The 24,937-nt window shown below is 42.6% G+C and overlaps 1 protein-coding gene across 2 annotated transcripts in view; it reads right to left on the reverse strand.

The window, feature by feature from the left end:
- Positions 1-24,937, reverse strand: part of LOC102998734 (E3 SUMO-protein ligase RanBP2) — a 62,603-nt gene that overhangs the window by 6,241 nt on the left and 31,425 nt on the right. Inside the window, exons 16-26 of one of the 2 annotated variants that reach the window (XM_057557934.1) lie at positions 24,696-24,875; positions 24,529-24,612; positions 21,732-21,867; positions 18,343-18,437; positions 12,510-17,490; positions 11,757-11,834; positions 9,430-9,600; positions 8,723-8,815; positions 8,259-8,437; positions 1,215-1,419; positions 528-629 (exon numbers count right to left, since the gene is read on the reverse strand). In XM_057557934.1, the coding sequence (XP_057413917.1) occupies positions 528-629; positions 1,215-1,419; positions 8,259-8,437; positions 8,723-8,815; positions 9,430-9,600; positions 11,757-11,834; positions 12,510-17,490; positions 18,343-18,437; positions 21,732-21,867; positions 24,529-24,612; positions 24,696-24,875 (6,304 nt within the window). The remainder of the gene's footprint in view (positions 1-527; positions 630-1,214; positions 1,420-8,258; positions 8,438-8,722; positions 8,816-9,429; positions 9,601-11,756; positions 11,835-12,509; positions 17,491-18,342; positions 18,438-21,731; positions 21,868-24,528; positions 24,613-24,695; positions 24,876-24,937) is intronic. The other variant, XM_057557935.1, reaches the window with a different exon arrangement.

A 24,937-nucleotide genomic window follows, 5' to 3' on the forward strand; every position in this document is an offset into this window, starting at 1 on the left:
TTCAAGCTTTTGAAACAGTCAAGGAAAAGGATTATTTTCTACAAATGATACCCAAATGGACCAAAAATAGAAAAAATCACTGGAAAAGATGGGAAAGCTCACCAGTTATAAATGATCACAACCCTTATATTAAAAAGCACAATCAAGGATACTGCAAAAATAAAAAACTGCAAAATCTCCTTAAAAATTACTGATGCACAAATCTTGAAATATGAGTAAATCAAAAGTGTAACTAAAAGAACAATCTGCCAATCCCAAGGTTATTCCAAAACTGGAGTGACGGTTCTGCATTTCAGGATGGGGAAGACTAGCACCATGAGTTACAATGAATTAAGAGAAAATTCTTATGGTTATATTAATAGTAGCAGAAATAACAATAAAACAGAAGCCCTTCCTTTATTACAACACTAGACAGCTGGAGGGTAGGGCTGGGGAAACAAATGGCCAGGTGAGTAACAAAGGGCTTGCTCCTCCAGGTGTGCATATTTCTGTAATACAATCATTAAAACTGCTCCTCCTGATCTTACCTTTGGACCCAAAAGCAAAATCCCCAGAATTACTGGAAGCCAAGTCTGCAAATGACAGCCCTGTGCTACTTCCAAATCCAAATGAAACTGTTTTGCTTTCCACTGGCAAAAGGAAAAGAGCAATTTAATATTTCATTTAATACACGTTGAATATCAAAGCTTTACTCAGGACCCAAAGAGAATGGGGGTAGGACCTGCTGTACTACTGAGAGGGATGGGGTGGGATGGGGTGTGGAACATTTATAATCTGGTTATCTCTCTGAAGAAAACTTATAAAAGACATCCAAGTTCTGAGCTTCTTCATTGTTATTAAGTTTTCAGGTACTGTTCTCAATGAACAATATACCAAAATCATACCCAAAATCATTTTTTAAAAATGAGATGTAGATCTATACTAAGTCAGATAGAGAGCTATACAGTTTCTGCTTTACACAATCTAATATAATCTAAAACATTCATTCAAAGGCAGGATTTCAGGAAATATCTAAAGATTTTTTGTATTCTCAACTGTAAAAAATAAGCTCATAAAAGCGAAATATTTCATGCCCCTTTATACATCACAAATTTTGTTTTAAGAAAGGGAGTTTCTGGATCTGCATTTAAAAGTCTATCTTCTCAAAATCACAGGTGTACCTTATGTAGTAATGCATGCCTAGAAGGTTTTTATAAACATATATCAAATTGTACCTTGACTTGTAGAATCTGCATCATTTTCCTTTCTAGTAGATAAATCCACAGGTTTATCGGCAGTTTCAGAAGAAATAGGTGGTGAACTAACAGATTTGGTAGTAAACTCTGGTTCTTCAGATTTATACAAAAATGGTACAGTCACTTTACTGCCATCTGTACACACACTGTCAGCCGTGCTAGTTATGTCCTCATTCTGGGATTTCTGCAAAGAGGAAGTAACAAATAACTATGCCATTAAGTACTGATTGACAAAAAGAATCATATACCCTATTTTAAAACAAATTGAGGACTTGGAGTTCTGGACAAAATGGAGTAAGCACACTTTTCTCTCTCCCATTCCACCCTCCATCCTACCTCTCCCAGCACCTACAGCTGAATTGGACTGAAACAGATAAAGCAACTAGAAGAAGCCTCTGAAAAGTGGATGAAAGCAGAAGGATTAAAAATCTCAAGACATGGGACTTCCCTGGTGGCGCAGTGGTTAAGAATCCGCCTGCCAATGCAGGGGACACGGGTTTGAGCCCTGGTCCGGGAAGATCCCACATGCCATGGAGCAACTAAGCCCGTGCACCACAACTACTGAGCCTGTGCTCTGGAGCCCGTGAGCCACAACTGCTGAGCCCACATGCCACAACTACTGAAGCCCTAGCGCCTAGAGCCTGTGCTCCGCAACGGGAGAGGCCACCGTAATGAGAAGCCCGCGCACCACAACGAAGAGTAGCCCTTGCTCGCTGCAACTAGAGAAAGCCCGCGCACAGCAACAAAGACCCAACACAGCCAAAAAAAAAAAAAAAAATGTATATATATATGGCCCACCGGTGAGGAGCACTAGCTGAGATGCAGGTGGCAGCTAGGCCTAGTGATGAGACCACGGAAAACTTGGCCTCCACAGGCCAGCCCGTCGGGGTCCCCGCACCACAGCCGGAACCCGAGGAGGTACTGGCCTGAGCCACGTGCCCCCATGCACACTGCTGGGGCGTGGGGGCACCTCCAGGCCACGTGGCCCATCATCCACAGGTGCCTGCTCCCAGCCAATGAGGCCAGTCCCTGCCTCCCGGACACAACCTCCTCCCAAACCCCCATAGCAACCATGGGTTCCGGAAATGGACTGGGCTGAGCCGAGGAGGAGAAAAGCGAGGTCGTGCCTGAGCCCCTTTGCTGACCCGCTTCCTACCTGCCTACAGCGGGTGTCACAACAAGAAAGTACTGAACCTGGAGGAAGAGGGTTTCTGGCCAGAGCTGCTGGATGGTGGCAAGAGATTTGAGATTTTCTCTGACTGTCCCCCAGTTTTACAGAAAAAGAAAGCCCCTCACTATGGTGGATGGTCCCCAGGTGTAAAGACTACTGGAGAGACAGGCAAAGTGACAATCTGAAATTCTGGCCTTACCAAATTCACTTTCAATCAAGACACCACAAACTTCCCCCCTCCTAAGAGCCATCTCATTAGAAAATGTATTTATAGTAAACTTCTGTTTTTAACTTAGGAAAAAGAGAAAGAAAAAAAAAAAAAAAAAGACTCTCAAGACCTGAGGGATAATCTTGGTGAGAACCCTGTGGGAAATTTTTCCTGCCCCCACCCACTAACCCACATCCCAGGCAGGGTACCAGAGCTGTCCAAAACTGCAGCTGCCGACGGCACAGACGGAAAAGGGTCCAAGAAAAGTCAACTCTCCTTGGCCGAGGGTGGGGAATGTCATGAAATGATCCGTGTGCTGAATGATCAGAAAAACTCTGAAAAGCTGTTCTAACAATGTTCCAAGTAAGGACAAATACTCTTAAGACAAATGAAAAGATAGGTGTCAGGCAAAAAAATATAAAGCACAAAAGAAAATCAAATGGGACTTCACAATTGAAAAATACAATAACAGAAATAAAAAAATTTACAGAATGCTCCATCCAACTGCAGCAGTATACACGTTCCTCTCAAGCACGCATGGAACATTTATGAAGAAAGACCACGTTCTAGACCATAAAACAAACTTTAGCAAGTTCAAGAGAACAGAAACCATACAAAGTATACTCTCAGTCCATAATGGAATTAAACTAGAAATCACTAACAAATATAGCTGAAAAAAAATCTCCAAATATCTGGAGATTAAACAACACATTTTTAATACACATGTCAAAGTCTCTGGACAAATTAAAAATACTTTGAACTAAATAGAAATGAAACTACAGCTTACCAAAATTTGTGGTATGCCAACAAAAGCAAGGAAGGGGAACTCTGTACCACTAAATGCATATATTAAAAAGAAGATCTAAAATCGGTAAACTTTCACCTTAAAAAACTAGAGAAAGAAGAGCAGTATAAACGGAAAGCACAAAGAACTAAAGAAATAATGAAAAGCAGAGCAGAGATCAATAAAACAGGAAACAGAAAAATTAACAAAATAAAAAACGGATTCTTTGAAAAGGTCAATAAAATTTGATAAACCTCTAGCCAAGCTCACCAAGGAAACAAAACAGATGCCATAAATTACTAATATCAGAAATGAAACAGGAGCTATCAACACTAATCCATGGACATTAAACAGGTAATAAATTTCAATGAACTTCATACACTTCACAAACACTGTTATGCCCAAAAATTTGATAATGTAGAGGAAATGGACCAACCAATTCCTCAAAAGACACAACCTACCAAAACTGACATAAGAAACAGATAATATGAATAGGCCTATATTTATTAAAGAAAATGTTACCATCAATTAATATCCTTCCAAAAAAAAAATAATGATAATAAGTACCAGGGGGCTTCCCTGGTGGCGCAGTGGTTGAGAATCTGCCTGCTAATGCAGGGGACGCGGGTTTGAGCCCTGGTCTGGGAAGATCCCACATGCCGCGGGGCAGCTGGGCCCGTGAGCCACAATTACTGAGCCTGCATGTCTGGAGCCTGTGCTCTGCAACAAGAGAGGCCGCGATGGTGAGAGGCCCATGCACCACGATGAAGAGTGGCCCCCGCTTGCCACAACTAGAGAAAGCCCTCACACAGAAACGAAGACCCAACACAGCCATAAATAAATAAATAAAAATTTAAAAATAAGTACCAGGCCCAGATGGTTTCAGTAGTAATTCCTACAATGTGTTCCAGAAAAGAGAAGCAGAGGGAACACTCCCTAACAGAGTATGTGAAGCAAAAACTGATAGGAGAAACAAACATGCTCGGCAACACTCCTCTCAATAATCAATAGAACGAGCAGAAAAAAATCAGCAAGGATAGACTGGACTTGTACAACACAGTATCAACTGATTTGATCTATTTAGAAACCTGTTTTCCCTGCAAAAACAATAATGAATGAACTGTGGTACATCCTCACAAGGGGATACCACCCAGTAACAGAAAGGAACATACTATCACTACACACAGTAACTGGGCCAAACCTCAAAGGCATTATGCTTTTGAGCTTAATGAGTGAGTGAAAAAAGCTAGTATCAAAGGTTACATAATGTATGATTCCATTCATGCTAGTCTGGAAAAGGCAAAAACGTAGAAACAGAAAACAGATCAGCAGTTACCAGAGGTTCTGGGTCGGGGAGGATCTGAACCGAAAGGGACAGTAGGAAGGAATTCTTTGGGGTGTTGGAACAGTTCTGTACACTGCCTGCCTGTGGTGGGGATTACAAGAATCCAGGCATGTGTAAGAACTCACAGAAAACATACACACAGCGAAAAGTGAATTTTCCTTACGTAAATCTATAAAATTAATACAAATGAAAAAAGTCGTTATTTCTTTTTTTTTTTAATTTTTATTTATTTACTTATTTATGGCTGTGTTGGGTCTTAGTTCCTGTGTGAGGGCTTTCTCCAGTTGTGGCAAGCAGGGGCCACCCTTCATCGCGGTGCGCGGGCCTCTCACCATCGCGGCCTCTCCTGTCGCGGAGCACAGGCTCCAGACGCGCAGGCTCAGCAACTGTGGCTCACGGGCCTAGTTGCTCCGCGGCATGTGGGATCTTCCCAGACCAGGGCACGAACCCGTGTCCCCTGCATTGGCAGGCAGATTCTCAACCACTGCGCCACCAGGGAAGCCCAAGTCATTATTTCTTAATGACTGAAGCACAAGGAGAAGACGGTCCATTCTGTTCGTGTCAAATGATTTAGGCTGACACAGCAGTATTATTCATAATAGCCAAAAAGAAGAAACAACCCAAATGACCATTAACAGATGAACGGGTAAACAAAATGTGGTATGTTCATACACTGGAATATTATTCGGCCATAAAAAGGAACGAAATACAGATAAATGCTACAATGTGGATATACCTCAAAAACTTACTAAGTAAAAGAAGACAGACACAAAGGACCACACATTATTATGTTTATATGAAATGTCAGAATAGGCAAATCTACAGAGACAAAGTACATCAGTGGTTATCCAGGCCTAGAGAAGATGGGTGGAAATGGGGAAGGGTGGTGACTGCTAGAGGTTAACAGGGCTTCTTTTTGGGATGATGAAAATGTTCTAAAACTGACTGTGGTAAATATACAAAAAACCACTGAGCTGTACATTTTAAAATGGGTGAATTATATCACAATTAATGTTACCCCAAAAATGCAGGGTAGATTACTTGGGGGAGGGGAGTGTGTAATCCAGCTCCTAATACATTCGCCACTTAAGAGTCCATGAATGAACAACTCTTGTAGACAAATCAAATACTGTATCCCCAATCCTCAGCACAGTGCCAGCTCATAGGAAGCACTTACAAATACAGTACACTTAGGTGTTTTATGCAAGGGATGCCTATCTGAAGATCTCGCATAGTCCAAGATGAATCAGACTGAGTATAAATCAGGAAGGGTGCATCCTAAGAGGATGTATATCTACACCCATTACACAGCACGCCTCAACTTTAATGGTTGTTAGTTCTCTGTTTTGTCTCTGTGTATCAAAGGGTGCTCTCCTCCAAAATTACAATTCATCTTGGCAATTTCTTTTTAACCCTTACAGTGGCTTATCATGTTTAATTTCTGTACCAAAGGTATTTCTGAACAGCCCCTAAGACCGTTATTTAATGAACATTATGAGAGTGTTACAGGATATTTTACAAAAAGATTTTAAGTTATAACAATGATAACACAATAGTCACTCAAATAAGCCATTTCAACACCTATAAACAGCACAGTTCACAAAACACTGACAAAAGATACCAAGTCCTGTGTGCACCACAGCTGGGAAAAGAATAAACAATGTACAATTCAGTCCGTGCATCAGCACAGAGATTATTTTTCAGTGTTGTAAGTTTTGAAAAGCATAAATTTTAAATAAATATTTTTAAGTTTTGCACACAAAAGAGTGAGGCCAAATTTAAAATGCATTGTTTCAATCTGCACAACCCAACTTTATATTATGACTGTATTGTATCTGCTGAATGAAAAACTGGATGCTAAAGCCTCCAGCAGGGAATTCCCTGGTGGCGTAGTGGTTGAGAATCCGCCTGCCAATGCAGGGGACAAGGGTTCGACCCCTGGTCCGGGAAGATCCCACATGCCGTGGAGCAACGAAGCCCGTGCGCCACAACTACGGAGCCTGCGCGCCCAGAGCCCAGGCTCCACAATGAGAAGCCACCACAATGAGAAGCCCGCGCACCGCAATGAAGAGTAGCCCCCGCTCGCCGCAACTAGAGAAAGCCCGTGCACAGCAACGAAGACCCAATGCAGCCAAAAAAACTTTTTTTTAATAAATAAATTTTTAAATAAATAAATAAAGCCTCCAGCAGCAGCAGCAATCAGAGAAGATGATTAACAGAAATCGCGTATCGTGTACTTCCACCGAGTCCAGGGAAACTGCTGAGGGATTTAAAATATACTTCAGATTTAGCATAGCAAGGCCGCTGATGGAAAAACTTCAGATAGGGCTTCCACAAATCTATTTGGTTATAAACAAGGAAGTAATGTCTTTGCATCAGCTGATGGCCATTAGCTATACATGCACTGATGAATAAGCTGAAGCCTATGGAACAGGCAGCATATCCTAGGTGGATAGCTAAAAAAGCAGGCCAGCTAGACTCCTCAGAGTCAGACAGACGGTGAAGGGTAGTAAGTCTCCTACAGACTCAGGCCATGTGTTGGGCCATGTCTCTCTCTACCCACGTATCCTTTAAATAAAACACTGCATTCATAACTAACTCCAGGACTCTATTTCATTTTAACCATCTTTCCAACAATTTTTAAAAAACAGTATTTCGAGCTTCCCTGGTGGCGCAGCGGTTGAGAGTCTGCCTGCCAATGCAGGGGACACGGGTTCGAGCCCTGGTCTGGGAGGATCCCACATGCTGCGGAGCAACTGGGCCCGTGAGCCACGGCTGCTGAGCCTGCGCGTCTGGAGCCTGTGCTCCGCAGCAGGAGAGCCTGCGACGGTGAGGGGCCCGCGCACTGCGATGAAGAGTGACCCCCACTCGCCGCAACTAGAGAAAGCCCTCGCACAGAAACGAAGACCCAACACAACCAAAACTAAATAAATTAATTAATTAATTAAAAAAAAAAACAGTATTTCTTGAGAGGCAAGGAACCTTTCTGAATATGTCAAAATTAGATTGTAAACAACTACAAGACAGGGACCTTGTCTTCTAGTTTTTGTGGAATACAAATTAAGACACCAAGGTGTTGACAGCTACTAAAATTGCTACACCTGAGCTAAGAAAGTAACCAAATCACGAAGTTACTGGCCAAGCAAGGTATACAGGTCAGGGGAGCTAGGTTTCAGATGCTGCTATTTCCTATCCACTCTGCCCACTCCACCATCAATTAACTTGCACAGAAAATGAACTACTTAACACCATTCTTTGCAGGGCGTAGACCTTCTTAGGGACCTCTGCACCGCCATGCTGCTGCCCTGACTCCCCAAGCCCAGCACACACACCGGTCGCAGGGGGGCCTCCGGTCCTCCGGGCAGAACACAAGTCCTCCTCCTCTGGCCAGAGCTGCCTGAGGTGTCCGACCACTTGCCAGACGCACCCCATTATTACCACGCGGTGAGGACCCTCTAGCTTATCGCGTCAACAGAGGCAACTGGGCCAGAAGGAACACACAGAGACGGTCTTACTTGAGCTTCCTGAACTTTGTGAAGCTCCGATTGAAAGTCTTCCCCACTTCCATTGTCCTCGTCAGTGTCACTGCAGACTCCACAAAAAAATGTAGGTGGAAGCTTTAACGTATCTGCTTTTGCCTTTTCTTCAACTGTTGGTTTCTTTTCCCAAATAATAATACATTCTTTCTCATTATCTGAAAATCCCATACAACACAAGAAAAGAAAGTTAAGATGAAAATAGATGAAGTCCAACTACTCCACCATGGCCCTCAGTGTCATCGACAGATTCCAGACCCAAATAACAAGACCCTGGATGGATGCTGATGGAGAACAAGCACCACCAGGAGCACCATGTTTTTCACTTCACATTATTTTTAAATATTTTAAATCACCAAAAAGGCAAAATCGGTAATTACAAAGGTGACCAGATTGCGAGATTCCTTTTAAACATTGTAACTAGTAATTTTAATGTTACATACCTGTTAGATTTTCTTCTAACGGTCTACATTCTTCTGAGTCATCCAAATATAGTTTTCCATTAAGCTTCTTGACAGCTGTGTCGAAATCTTCATCTTAAAGTATAATTTGGTTTATTAAATAAAAGAACTTCCAGTAAATTTCAGGAGATTTTCCAGCCAGGAATCTAGGAAAATTATCTCCAACTTCACACTTTCCCTTACTCCCCACATCCAAATAGCAACCAACTTTGCCTATTCTACACCCCGAATGCCTCGTCTGAGCTGCTCTGGCATTTTAGCTCCCCTTCACACCTCCACTTCCCAAAACCCAGTCCTCCACACCACTGCCCAACTGCCCTGCTGAAATTATTCTGAGCACGTAACTCCCCTGCTTGAAAACTTGGACAGGGCCCACAGAGCTTTCCCCAATCAGACCCTGTCTCTGCCTCACAGTTCGCCCACCCCTCTGAGACCCCAGGGAAATGAGAATTGCTTTCAGTCCCCTCAACATGCCTGCCCTGTTCACGGCAGCCACCCAGGGAATGCTAATAAATGAATGCAGCTCTTTCAGTCATGACATCCACTGACTGTTCACACATACATTTAGGATCAGTATCGACCTGCAGGGCGGCAGGGGTGGGCTCCAGGAAGCAGGCTGAAAACAATTCCGTCACCCCATTCACTATGATGAGCAGAAGCAGAATGCTTTAAAGCAACAGAAGACTTACCGTCCTCCTCCTCTTCGCTGACGTAGTCTGGCCTGTTCTTGTAACAGAAGAAAGTGGGAGGAAGCTGAAGTTTGCTTGCAAGAGCTTTTTGCTCAGGGGTCGGGGTCAGCTCATACACAATGAGAACATCGTCATCTGAGGGAAGATCTTCAGGCTTTTTCTTCTCTTCCACTGTAAGACAAGTCAAAAAAATTGATGAAGACAAGATGTTAATTAATTAATTAATTAATGTCAATATTCTAACTGAAAATAAAAATCATGGAACTTAATCTTTAGGTTAAAACAGCATGCTGATAAAAACACACATACTTTGATTTGGACACAGCTCATAATAACCATGAATTAGAATTAGAAACCCGAGGTAATGTTCTATCAAAAACCCTTAGTGGACACAGAATCTACTTAATAACCAAAAAAAAAATCCTGCTTTTACTTACTGATCATTGAAAACAATACTATTAACGGCTATAAATTAAAAAGGTATTTAAAAAGTGCAGCCACAACCATACTTGGAATACTCAATGGTTTAGCAAAATATCCATACATTTGCGATAGCTGAAACATTAAAGAAATCATAAGCGAAGATTAGTATAAATACAAAACTAAAGCAAAGCCAACCTCGATGAGACCCTACAAGGAAAGTTAGCAATTGCCAAGGATGGCGGGTGATTAGAATTACATCCAATTTTCTGTATTTCCAAGCATGATAATAGATAAAATTAAATTAAACCTGTTATCCTCTGGGTAAATAATCCTGTAGGAACCTAAGACCATTTCTATTAGCTGAAAAACCAAAAACAACAAAAAGGCAAAAGATGGAGAGAAAAGGAACTCTTCGTACAGTATGCTCTGGTCTATAAAGAAGGACTTCTGGCTAAAGGAACTGGTAAGAGTAAGCAAACCATGAAGCATGCTCTGTACCGACTGGCGCTGTCCAACATGGCCGCCTGGCCACACTTGGCTATGAAGCACCTGAGGTGCAACCGGTCCAAACTGAGATGTGCTGCAAGTGTAAAAATACACGCAGGGTTTTGAAGATTGGTAACAACAAAAAACAAACAAAAAAAAACCCCACCGAAAACAAGGGGGAAAACATCTCATTATGAATTTTTTATACTGATTAGAAGTTGAAATGGTATTTTGGACATAATGGGTTAAGCTGAATAGACTAATAAAATTAATTTCATCTGTTTCTCTTTTTAGTTTTAAATGTGACTACTAGAAGCTTTTTAATTACACACACAGGTCATATTTTATTTCTATTGGGTGATGCTGACCCAGAGAACAGCCCTTTTGCAATGTTGAACTTGCCTTTCACCCTCCTTTGTTACAAAAACGTAGCATTAATTCCTAGCCAAGGACCACAAAAAGACATGGTGAGATAAGAGATTCTTGTTTAGCAGACAGCCTCAAGTCTTCATCTCTACGGTCCTTTGAAACCATGACATTCTCAGACTTGAAACAGAACAGGACTCTTTGTCCTGCAGCAGTATTTTGGTACATTTGCTCTCAGACCAGGGACTTTTCACCTAGGGCCCCCAGAGTCTGTGTACAAGTATGTACCCTTTACAGAAAAAAGTCCACACTATTCACATAATTTTTCAAAGAATGCATCCTTAAGAATAAAGGCTAAGAGCTGCTGTAGCAAGTAGTACGACTGGTGCACTTTAAAACTGAGGGTCCCAGAACTCACAGGTTGTCATGTGATCACTGTAGTTGTTTGACAACTTTTAACACAGTTGTGTTGCTCAAGATATATTATTGAACCGTAACAGTGAGTTTTCATCTCCACAACCTGCTCCTGACTGTCTCTAACAGAGCCAGCTGCCAAGTACTCCATTACAGCACCAACACTCTCTCCCACAAGTGGTCTGTACTACACAGGGAACACACCAGGATATAATGGTAGCTCTTATACGTGGGGCCTACTTTCAGACACAGCATCTTCCATGTCCAAAAAGAAAGCGCTAAAAGAAACACTCGGTTCCCTGTGGTACACACGCTGCTGCCATCACGTTTGGACACTGGCAGACGATCAAGGTTAGGTAACATACAGGTCGTCATTAATCACAGTTGAAACAGCATCTGATGTGCAAAACAGAGAAAGGGAAAGACCACACGGATCTACCTCAAAACAATGCTGTACAACATGTGAGAAAACATGACATCCAAGTACACGAGAGCAGCATTAAGGGGTCACGCCGGCATTCTGTCACATGCATGCTGCAGTGTTAAGCCCTTAGCTGCACACAGCCAGTTACTCTGCTGAGGACGAGCAGCTGCTGGAAAACGGATGTCCTCTCACACTGCCAGTGCCAGCTCTGTACCTTTGTTCTCAGGCTGGGAGGAAGGAGTGCTGCTCCAAAATGCCATTGGATTAGATTTAAAAAGGCTAAAATTAAACCCTAGAAAATAAAGAGTATTTCATTTTTGAACATTTGGAGAATCAAAATGAGTATAATTTTAAAATATAAAATCCAGAGTCCATCCATTTACACCAATGTGGCCGTCTCACGTACCCATTTATCCCGAGGGCTTCGTTCTTTGCTCATTTAACAAGCGGTGGCAAGACTGCCTTACATGAAATGTGAACATCTCAGTACCATGCTCTGAGTGACAAGAACGTAAGGGTAATAACCTGAAGAAGGACCCTGCTCGTGATTCACGCTCAAGGCCCTAAGCTGGACCCAGTGCTGAGCTGAGTCCTTGTGCTCTGCTCCGACACACGCGTCTCCCGGGAACCGACAGCTAAACAACTTACACACAAGCTCTCTGCTGCTGTCTGAACATTTGAACACTCACCAGTAAACTGCTTTAGGGAGGAAAAAAATCCGCACAAATATTTTTTGGCTGTTCACAGAGCACTGTGTTTATGAGCCGACTTCTACTAAAACATTAGCCTGCTACAAAGAGTCCACACCAAGATAAACGTTAAAAAAAAAAATGAGGGCGGGAGAGAGGGAGAGAGGGAGGGAGGGCGAGAGAGAAAGAAAGAAAGAAAAAGGAAGGAAAGGAGGGAGGGAGGGAGGAAGGAAGGCAAGAAAGACAAATTCTGCTTAATCTAAAGGCTAAGTGCTTACCCTTTTCTGGTGTTTTAAACGTGTGACTGGTTGAGGACTGCTCCTTTGGAAAAGCAGGAGAGGAGTTTTTGACTTTGCTGTCGGAAGACGGTGTGAGATCAGAGCTCTGCGACTCTTGGTGACCACCAGGCTCCGCTCTTTTTTCAGATCCACTCTGGGCTGCTGAACTGGCCTCACTACTGTTATTTTTCAAAGGTGCATTAAAACTAAATCCAAACAAAGACCCAGTAGCTGAACTGTTGCCAAATGCAAATGGTTTTGACTTTTCACTGCTAAAAATGCTTTTAACAGACTCAGAACCAAATACAAACTTTGGAGGTGAAACCACTGCTTTTGTTGTCGTTTCAGGTGTGCCAGACACCCCGCCAACTTCTGAGGTTGCACCTGCCGCGTCATCACCCTGTGCCGAATCCGTCCGTTCTCTGGTGGTTTCCTCTAGCACAGCTACGGCGACTTTGCCGCAGGGTGACTCTCTGGGAGTGGTCGAACGAGAAACATGAGGTGTTATCAAAAAATCTTTTTCTTGGGCTATTTTTGCTTCATCAAATATTTTCTTAAACGAGTCTGCAACATCCTGTAGTTTGAAACGGACAGCTAAATGCTCTACTTTTCTTTCTCCGTCTGCAAAATCACATGCGGTCCACACCCACACTCTTTCTGTCCCTTTCATATTTTGCAAAGTCATGTCTGGAGTTATTCTGTGGTTGGCACAAAGCTTTAACACCTGGTCCCTTCTCATCACTATGCGAACTTGCTTATTATCATAATTCTGTAAAATCTTTATGTCGCCAATGCCTCTTTCTTTCCACTGCCCAGCATCTTTATCATACCTATAGAGTTTGGCTCTGTGACTAAAAACAACTTGTTCATTTTCCTCACCACTGGACACCTCGACTAGATCAGGCAAAGGTACGACGGGTTCAAAGTGCTGTCCATCTCTCTCCTCCTCCTGAGTGACATCAGAGTCTTCATCTGTGCCCACTGAGGCCCCACTCTGATTCAACTTGGCAGGAGACTTAGATGGACTCAAAGCAGATTTAAAACTGAAGTTAAACCCGGTGGTTGACTCACCGAAGCGGAAGAGATTTTTCCTCACGGGGCTGCTGGCCAGCGGGGAGGCGTGCACTGAGCTGCTACTCACACTGTCGTCCAGAGCATCTTCCCTTAGGTCATAGCTGTCCCACTCTAGGGTGGGCCCGGTGGTCTCAGGATTTGGCATGCCGCTCGCGTCTGCAGCACTGGCAGCTCCCGCTCCTGAACTCTTACTCTCTTCGTCAGTGACTTTTGTTTGATCATTCGTCAAAAACGTCTTGAAATCTTTTAGTCCGCTCTTCATCTCTTCCGCCCTCTGGATTAACTTGGCAGCTCTGCCAGTATCCACAAGCTTATGGGGAGTCTGCAGTGGAATATCTAACAGAAGTCGCTGGCACTCCTCAAATTTCTGTTTGAATTCTTCAGCCAGCTCGGGTGTTTTGAATTTTGCTGCCAGCTGCTCTAGTTTGGCATCGCCATCAGAAAAATCACTAGCCAACCACATCCAGGCCCTGTCCGACCCGGAGAGGGGCTTCAGGTGCATGGTGGTGGTGATCCAGTGGTTGGCACACACCTTCAGCACCTGCTCTCTCCGCATCAGCATTCTCAGTTTGCCATTAACTTCATTTTTGAGAATTTTTAAGTTCCCCAAACCCCTTTCTTTCCACTGACTTATCTCAGCATCAAACCGAAACAATTTTACCCGCTGTGAGTAAAGAACTTTCTCATCTTCTTCTCCTGTGACAAGCTCCACTTTCTCAGGCATCTGGACGACTGGTTCAAAATGGATATCGTCACTGTCCTCAGTCTTATCGGCGTCATCATCTTTCTCAAGGTCAGCACAAGTGTCGGCTTTATCAGCCATTCTACTACTTTGTGAGGAGAATAACTTCTCTCCAGCACCCGAAAAGCCCTTGAAATTGGGGTCTTTTTTGCCAAACTGAAACCCTTCTCCTGAATTTGATTTTGCAAGATCTGCAAATGTAAAAGTGCTGCCAGTTTGACCAAGAACCACAGCACTCCCGTCTTTCTGACCACCAGCATCCTGAGCCTGACAACCAGCGTCATTTCCAAAGGGCTTTTCACTCTTCCTCCCCTGACTTCCCGGCTCCTGAATGCCAAATTTAAACCCGTCAGCAGACACAGGGACAGAAAAACTAAATCCTTCTTTTGTTGACTTAGAGTCTGTATTAGAAGAACTCTGAAATGTAAACGAAGGTGCATTTTCTTGATCCACACGCCCAAATTTAAATCCTTGTTCTGCATTGCCAAACTTAAAGGCTTTTTCTGAAAAGTTACTTTTAAATCCTGTTCCCACCTGACTTTCAGAAGAGTCATTTGCCTTAGTTGTTGAGCCCAAAGTGAAAGCTGAAGGTTCTTCTGCAACAGGTTTATGGGCTGGTTTAGAACCATCACAAGCCACACATTTTAAGGAAGAACTCTCATTTCGCACAAAGCAAACGCTGCAATCCCACTGTCCTTCCTTCTTGGTGAACATCCCTTCAAGTCCACTGTTTGGAGCCTTGCTTGTCTCTGAAGCGCCAAACGTGAAAGAGGCAGGTGCTGGGACAGCAGAAGCAGGTGAACTCTGTTTTCTTGGATTCTGACAAGCCACACATTTTGTAGAACTTCCTTCATTTCGTACCAAACAAATGCTGCAATCCCACTGTCCTTCCTTCTTGGTGAACATCCCTTCCAGTCCACTGTTTGGAGCCTTGCTTGTCTCTGAAGCGCCAAACTTGAAAGAGGCAGGTGCTGGGACAGCAGAAGCAGGTGAACTCTGTTTTCTTGGATTCTGACAAGCCACACATTTTGTAGAACTTCCTTCATTTCGTACCAAACAAACGCTGCAATCCCACTGTCCTTCCTTCTTGGTGAACATCCCTTCAAGTCCACTGTTTGGAGCCTTGCTTGTCTCTGAAGACGCAGGTGCTGCAGCAGCAGAAGCGGGTGGATTCTGACAAGCCATACACACGGCCGCACTTGCCTCATTTTGCACTAAGCACAAACTGCAATCCCATTGTCCTTCCTTCTTGGCGAAAACTCCTTCAAATCCACTCTTTGGAGCCTTGCTTGTCTCTGAAGCACCAAACTTAAAAGAGGCAGGTGCTGGGACAGCAGAAGCAGGAAAACTCTGTTTTCTTGGATTCTGACAAGCCATACATTTTGCAGAACTTCCTTCATTTTGTACCAAGCAAACGCTGCAATCCCACTGTCCTTCCTTTATTGAAAAAACAGATCTGAAATCACTGCTGGCAGACTTAGGAAGATCTCCCTGGCCAAATTTAAAGGAAGGCTGCTGAACAAATGAAGATCCACTTTTGTTAGCAGACCTTGTATTCTGACATGCAATGCATCTAGATACAGTGGGTTCATTTCTTACTGAACAAATACTACAATCCCAGTGACCTTCTTTCTTTGGAGTCATCAATGCAAATCTATCTGGAGTATTTTCTGAGCCAGATTTAGGAGTGGAAACAGTTTCAACTAATGGTGAGCCAAGGAGCTCTTTACTGCTTGGGTTTAGATTTTGGCAGGATACACACTTCTCAGCAGTTGCGGCGTTCTTTAATGAGCAGCTGTTACAATGCCACCAAGACCCTTCTTTCTTTGCAACCTGAAATTCAAAGTTCATGCTTCCGGCAGCAGATTTGCCAATATCCTTATTGTCAGGACCTGTGGGTTCTTTTACAGTTCTCGTAGCCTGACTGGAGGTTGTGGCTCTGTTTGCTCCTGAGGCTTTTAACATGCTCTGGGCCTCTTCAAACTTGCACTTAAAAAGTGCTGCCTCCTCAGGTGTCTTGAATCTAATAGCAAGCTGTTCTGGTTTGGGCGACTCATCTGCATAGTCCAGAGCGTACCACACAAAGGACCTGTCTGAGCCGGCGTTGGGCGCCAGGGCCATGTCTGGGCTGATGTAGTGATTCGCACAGATTTTCAACACTTGCTCGCGTCTCATCAGTAGGCGGATTTTACCGGAGGTTTTGTGCCTTAGTATCTTTACGTTGCCAATTCCACGCTCCTTCCATTCTCTTGATCCCGCATCAAAACGATACAACTTGGCACGATTGCAGAAGAACTCTTCCTCATCCTCCTCACCAGTTCTCACTTCAATCTTATCGGGAAGAGGCACCACTGGCTCAAAGTGAGGGCCGTCGTCGTCCTCGTCCCCATGCGCACTACCCCCATCAGTGTCAAGACTCTTGTTGGCCGGCTCTGCGGCAGGCGTTCCAAACACTGATTTCCCTAGACCGTGGAAAGTAAACATATCATCACTGCGTTGAAAACCAGAATTCTTTTGCTGATTTGGGCCCATGTTTTCAGTAAATGAAATTCCAGACACATTTTTGCTTCCAAAATTGAATGTATTTCGAGGTCCAATGGTCTGAGCAGCTTTTGGTCCACTGTAGCTATCTCCTTGCATAGGTCTGTCTGAAGTCAGGAGACCTAAAAGGCTTTCACTATTAGTGTAAGTGGTAGAAGGGGGCTGTGCCACAACCTGCGGTGAGGAAAACGTGAAGTCGCCATCATTTGATTTGAAATTTGAATTAAATTTAAAAGGAGGTGGCTGTGATGTACGCACAGGTGCTGCCAAAGATGGCCCCATGCCTTCACCTGGCATGGGCTGGACAAAATTGGTTTTTCCAAATTCCATAACCTTAGATTCTGCAGATCTTGAAGCATGAGCTGCAACTGGAGGTTTTGTAAAATAACCTGGTTCTGGCAAAGGTGGATTTGTGCTTGTCTGTTGAACATTGTAATTAAAGTAATCATCACCCCTAGGTGATAGAATTCCTGTTGCAGGAGACTCAAAACGCAATGGGGGACCATACATCTCTTGAGAGAACATACAAGCAGACGAACTCTGCACTGGTGGTGTGTGCATCTGCTGTGGGTAGGTGTAGACAGGCTGCTGAGGTGGAAGCCTATTCATGCCATAAACTGGTCCCTAGAAAAAAAAAAATAAAGCGCACATTTTTGTAGGTTGTCTATAAAACTACAGCTTAACTAGATACCACCCAATTCTCATAAACCTCAAGCCTGAGTACAGGGTAAATACATCACTAGGGCATACAGTGCATCCGTAAGAGAAGACACTTCTACATTACTACAAAGATACTTACAGGTCTAGTCCTGCTTGGCATATAATGAAAATTGCCTTAACTAATGACAGCACCCTAGAGACCTAATTCTCCTACAATAGATCCATAGAATAAGTACCTTCCTCACTCCTGGACAAGGTGTCCAATGATGTTAACAATGATGATGATGACAATGAAGACTAACATTTGTTAACGTGCCAACTGGGCACAGTTCTAAGCACTGTACATATATTATCTCATTTCAATATCCTCGAACACCCTATGAATTAAGGCATTATTATCCTCATTTTACATATGAGGCAACTAATGCATAGAGAAGTTAAGAACTGAAGAGCCAGGGTCTTTGCCCGGCTCTGCTGGATGCCGGTCTCCGTGGACACTTGGTCACAGCGCCCCAGGCCTGCAAGTTACACACAGCGCTCCAGTGAGGACAGCACCGTCCTGCTTCTGTCACGACCGAATGACGAAGGACCCACCACCACCCCAATTTAAAAATATTCTACATGTTCACACTTATTGTAACACAGAAATTAACTAACTGAGAAACATACTTCTATATCTGGAGAGAAATTTAAAATATCTGTTATCTGGTGGGACATTTAAGTTTTAATGCTGAACTACTTCTTGAATTTCTCTGTAGGAAGCCTGGACAATTAAAAAGGAGATACTTATAAATGTATAAATTATTCCTTTGTTACCTTTGTGGGAGTAACATTAGCTGCTGGTCTGAGTAGATACTGGGAATTATATGCTGGTGACTGACTATAATACATTGAATGGCCAGTAGTTGCAACTAAAAAAAAAAAAAAAAAAAGAAAAGAAAAAAAAAGAAAGAAAACACTGTTAAAAAAAGTCTATGCTGCAGTTAGGACTATCTAGGCAAGAACTATAAATACAAAAGCAGTAGAAATCAAAGAGATTTAACTACATAGATTTTTTTTTTTAATTTCTAAACATCAAAACACATCATCATAAAGATTATCAAATGACAAACTAGGAGTAACTGCTAGGAGTTGACACAGGAGGAGCGAGAGCAGCAGCAGGGTGGTCAACAAGAGCAGTCCCCACAAGCAGCACCACAAGGAGCCAAGAGGAGCGGCGGGGCCGCTCCCTGAGGAAGAGGGGCACGACGCAAAGGCACAGTCGTGCCGTGCCAGAAACACGGGGGGTACACTAGCCACAGGAAGGACTTAAGGAACCAAAACGCACGTGAGGGTCTCAGGGCCACATTTTTGAAGTGAGCCTTGAAAATGTGCAGAATGACAAGGCTGCACTTTTTAAACTCAAGCTGAGAACGTTCAGGTCAAAAATCACCTAACAAATTCATGCAAAGGATCTCACAAGTAACACAAAATGTGTTCCCTGGCTTAATAAAAAGGGCACAGCATGACTGACACTCATGCTGGTGTCCAAACTATCTGCTCCATCTGTTTTGTGTGTGTGTTATCAGGAAACCAGCAACTAGAAGACACTCATGTTGATGGTGAAAACAACCAACAATCATTTGCTTGATCTGTTTTAAGAAAGTTTTACCAGAAAACAAAACAACTTAAAGATCATTTATACCTTTACACAGAAGAGGAAGCAGAAATTGTGACCCAAGAGGTACTGGGCAGCTGATTGTGGAAAGCCCTGAAAAAGACCCAGTAAAGGCAAGCCAGGCTGTCTGTCCTCTCTGCAGTTACCAGAGAAACAGAGCCACTGCAGAGGCCCAAGCCTGAGCGTGGAAAACTAATGGGCTGCCTGATGATGGCTACCATGACATATTCTGGGGAGAAAACAGGCAAAGAACACAGAACAAGATGATGGATATAAGCCAAGAATCATAAAGTCTGAAACTTAACTGGTGACTTTATCAGGGATAGTGAAAACAAGTACTAAAAACATCCTATAGAAAAAAAGCACCCAATGAACAGATTAACTCATGAAATATAAAGGATTATAAAGTGTTGAGCATGCCTAGTACTAAAAAAACAAAAACTTAAAAGCTGGTATTATTTTTGTTTTTAAAAATAGGCAAGGTTTTTATAAACTGGTAATAGCAAACAGTTGGCAAGAGTGCAAAGAGATAGGCACTACCAGATACTGGTGGTAAGAGTGTAAAACCGGCACAGCTTCTCAGGAAAGCAATTTCCCAACACAAGAAATTTTACAAAACCCTAAAATCCTAGGACTGTGTTCACAGCATTATTTACAATAGCAACAACTGGAAATTTAAAAATAAGGGAATAAAATCTGCAGAGCTTCCACATGATGGATACCTTGTATTCATTAACAGTACTGTCAAAAAAAAAACGTTGAGTAGAAAACTGCTCAGAGCTTAAATATTTAAAAACAGGCTACTCGTCTCCATACAATGTGATAAAGTTCTCTAATATCCAAAGAAAGAGGACCAGAAAGAAATGCTCCAAAATGTTAGCAGAACTCAGTGTGATATGGTTAGTGTTTAGTTTTCTTTACACTGGTCAGTACTTCTGATTATTTCTTTATTATAAGCTTATTGTTTTTTAATCCTCTTCTTTTAAAAAGACAAGGACCATCTTGGCACATCTGCACTTTCATTAAGAAAAACAGTCTGTGAACACAGGAATGGGACTCAGGAGACCTGAGCTCTCCTCTCAGGGCCACAAAGCTGCCTGTGACTTTGTCAAGTAGCCACTTGGGGTCTCCATTTTTCTCACTTGTAAAATGAGGATGTGCTGCTTCTACCCATTTCATAGAGTAACTGCAAGAATAAAATGAGACAATGTGAATGTTATGCTTATATATGTGTTTAACAACCAGAAGACCTGTTATGCCTGTACGAAGAAGACAAAAACAGAACTTGTGACCCACAGGTGCCAAATGATGACTCCACACAGCACTCGGAGAGCCCAGGAGAAAGCCAGCCAGCTTGCCTATCTTCTGTAGTCAAGGCTCTATGCAGTGCACAGGGTTTAGGTAAACAATATTTAAACCCTGACTTCTCATATATTTATCTATGACTTACATACGACATTCAGTGAGTCTGACTTCACAAAGATTTTTCTATTACCTTGCATGCACTTGGAGGACACTGTTACAAAAGGACCGTGAGTCTGCCTTAAGTATGGCCCTATGGACCATCACACAAATGTATGAAACTAGGCCACACCATTCTGAATCTGTTTTTGAATTTAAGCCAATTAATCTAATTACCAACATTTCAGGAATCTGTCTCATGTGAAAGAAGCCTATTTTCCCCATCACTCTGGGTGCCTGGGGACAAGTGGCTTTAAAGTTATAGCACCAGAGTTTGAACGCCAGCTCTACCAATAACTATCTGTACAATAATGGATAAGTTATCTAACCCTTCCAAACCCATTTCCTCATCTAAAAAATGTGCATTCATAATGGTACCCACCACTCTGGGTCATTGTCATTAAATAAAATTACATACACAAGCACCTTGGCACACAGACAACCACAGAAGACACAGTCCGTACCCTTTGATTCATTAGGTGTTTAATGCGTATTCTAAGTAAATGCCTAACGCACACCACCCACACACAAATGCTCACAATAATCATGTGATGCAAAGTATTAGTTCCAGGTTTCAAACAAACTGGCTCAGAGAGTTAAGAGAGCACAACCTAAAAATCCAGTATGCTCTAGCTCCACACTCTTTCCTTCTATATATGACCACAGTATTTCAAAATAAAAGGTTTCCCATGACTGTCATACCTCTCAGTATGTCATCAAAATAATTCCCAAGACGTTTAAGTTCTTAATTAGGCATCTCTTAATGAATAACGCTGTCAGTTAACATTTTTTCAATCATAAGGCATAGTTCCAACTCAGTCTCAGCTCCTCTGAGATGTGCATTAAAAGGTTCTTTAAGCCTTTAGCCTTTATATAACCAGGATCAGATAAAGCTTGTTTTGTTTCTGCTTAGAGTTATAGAAATCTTGGTAATACCAAATACAGCTTAAGTAACATATAGGCAGACATAGACAGACATGTATATAGATAAATGTATACCGACATGGTGATTTCACAAGTTACCTATTTAAAGGAGGAGAAAGTACAGACTTCACTAATACCTGGGAATATCCAGTTGCCAACTCACCTGTTAGTGGGGCCCCATGAAAATTCTGTGACCCCTGATATCCATCAGGCACTGAATCTGGTCCATAATTCTCTGTAGGCCAACGATGAGGGGACCCTGAGTTACTACTATTTAGTTTCAACTCCTGCATTTCTTTCTGTTGCAAGAGAAAACAATTTTAAGCAATTATATCACGGCAGATACAGTGCTCGAGCAAACTTAATACTTGATGATGCCTTTAAGAGATTCTATACTCCAGTAGGATCTGAGTACCAGGTGCTGATTTAAAACATGATCCTTAATTTGTCAAAGCTTGTTATTTGCTCCCATTCTTTCACTCCTTAGTACCATTACCTAATTCATTCATTCTAGAGTCAGCTCTAACCTAAACAATGCCCTGATCTCCCTTTCCATTCTTCATTGGCTTAAATTAATCTTTCTAAAGTTCAGCTCTAGCCAAGACACTTACCTGCTCAAGAAAACAAGTACCTACGAAGTGGACTTCTTTCTCTGACGCTGCCGGTGCTCAGCGGCATCGCCCCAAACGCCCTTCCAGCGCCTCACTGCACCTGCTCTGCTCTTCAGTCCACCTGGACTGCTCTACACCCCACATTCCCTCCCAGACTAGCTTCCCCCTCAGCCGCATACGAGGTGCCAAACACTGCCAACCTCTCAAGGTAAAGCTCCAATGCTCTACTGGGAAAGGGAAAACCGCTAACATTTGCTCGGAATATATTACCTATAGTATACTGTATATATTACATATATACGTTGTATACAGTGATATATTCCAGACAATTTACTTACGCTCTTAGCTCTTAATTCTTACTAAGTTCCAAACCGGCAGACATAATGCCTTCCAATGACAGCTAGTGGTCAGCAATCAGATCCATCACTTTGTAGACAACCAAATGACAACGCCCTCCCCAACCCCAGAACCTACAAAGCAGGCACTTTTCAGGAATAGTAAAATTAACAAATGAGGCCAGAGACAAATCCAGAATGTCTGCTCTCTTCTTCTAGAAGTGTTCTAGAGTGAATTCCCTGGCAGTCCAGTGGTTAAGACTCAGTGCCTTCACTGCCGTGGCCCCGGGGTTCAATCCCTGGTCAGAGAACTAAGATCCCACAAGCCACACAGTGTGGCCAAAAAAAAAAAAAGTGTTTTAGGCAAAGAAATTTCCTGAAAACCGTTAACTCTTGAGGTGAAAAATATCCTGAATTTTCAAAATAAAATTTTCCCTGTTCGTCCATCTACTGTGCCTAGTCCAGATGCTACATCCAAATATAAGAAACTGATGGAATCAACTGGAAAATTTTACTGGTCACTACTGGTATTTGGACCATAGATTTAAATATGCAATTAAAGCTATAAACATAATTTTAAACATTCAAAAAACTAGAACACATGATGAAAACCGGTTTCAACAATTCTCACTCACTTTACAGATGAGAAGCCAAACAGACAGAAAGATAAGGAACTCCCTGACCCGAGATCATTCATCAAAGGCAGTTAGTACCGGAACTCAGCTTTCTAGGCACACGGACTAGTCCTCCACTACTAGTGCTGCCAAGAATACAATGTTGGGTGCCAGAAACCTACATGGTAAGTATGTAATATCATTAACAGGCCAGGATTATAGAAAATTAACATACAAAATCTTTGTGCTGGGACTTCCCTGGTGGCACAGTGGTTAAGAATCCGCCTGCTGATGCGGGGGACATGAGTTCAATCCCTGGTCCAGGGAGATCCCACATGCCGTGGAGCAGCTAGGCCCGGGTGCCACAACTACTGAGCCTGTGCTCTAGAGCCCTTGAGCCACAATTATTGAAGCCCATGCGCCCTAGAGCCCGCGCGCTGCAACTGCTGAGCCCATGAGCCGCAACTAGTGAAGCCCGTGTGCTCCAGGGCCTGCGTGCTCCAACTACTGAGACCAAGTGCTGCAACTACTGAAGCCGACACACCTAGAGCCCGTGCTCTGCAACAAAAGAAGCCACTGCAATGAGAAGCCCGCGCACCACAACGAAGAGTAGCCCCTGCTCGCCACAACTAGAGAAAGCCCACGCGCAGCAACGAAGACCCAACACAGCCAAAAATAAGTTTAAAAATTAAAACAAAAAAACTGTGCAAATTCACAAGTGCAAAAAATACAAATAGTATTCAGTCTCACAAATTGCTGACAGCAGTGCAACAGTCATACACATACCAATACTTCCTTGCTGTAACTTTAGAAGTATGAATGATTTAGTTCTTGTCAATGAGCGTGGAACAACTTACCTGTACTTCCAATCTCAAAGAAGTAAAGCTCCTTTGAGTGTTATAGTTAAGGTCACTTCCATAAAGTTAAAATAAAATCATGTTCACATAACTATTTCTTTACATAATTAAGTCAAGTTCATATGAAATATTAAAAAGATAAAGAGACCTTTTGAAGTTTAGACCACTTGTGAAGTCCTAGCTATAAATTTAACATACACAACCACAGTCAGTCTGAGACAAACTCACAGACCAAGGTATGAGTAGTATATTTCACTAGTTCAATTCAATCACCTGGGAACCTCCTCTATGCCAGAAACAAGGCTATGTTTTGGATATAGGAGTCTCTACCGTTGAAAGATTCACATCTAGTGGAGGACGCAGACACTTAAGTAATTTCAAAAATATGCTAAGTGTCAAGATGAAAGCACATAAAACACAGTATGATTCTACAGTCACGTGGCAAAGGAACATTTTGAACAGTTTCAGAAATAAGTGAGAAAGTGGGCAAGGAAGGAATCTAGGAATATGAGAGGCACAGTTTAGAGAAATCAAGTGATTTACCTTAATGGCCTCTACTTGTTGGCAGATCATTTTCAATAAAGAATTTTGATCTTCTGCCCATGGAGGTGGTGTTTTGGGAGAATACTGAAAAAATAACAAAAAGTACTTAAAACATTTAGAACAGAAACATATTCCACAGTGGAGTGACTCATTTCTTCCCCACCTACCTTGTAACTTTTATTTGGTGATAGAGAGTATTTGGTGGGAGATGGTGTAGAATGTTTTATTTCTGAATCTGCATTTCGCAAAGAACCATTTCTATAAAGAGGCCCTCCTTCACTGAAGTCATCGAGCTCCTGCATGACTAAATTAAGCATCTCTTTTACAGATTCCAGGGGCACGGGCAACTAAAAACAAAAGGCCTGAATCAATGGCTTTAGCCTGCAAAATTACCAAAGTAAGAACTCTC

Source organism: Balaenoptera acutorostrata, chromosome 12 (genome assembly GCF_949987535.1).
Source record: "Balaenoptera acutorostrata chromosome 12, mBalAcu1.1, whole genome shotgun sequence".
Classification (NCBI taxonomy): domain Eukaryota; kingdom Metazoa; phylum Chordata; class Mammalia; order Artiodactyla; family Balaenopteridae; genus Balaenoptera; species Balaenoptera acutorostrata.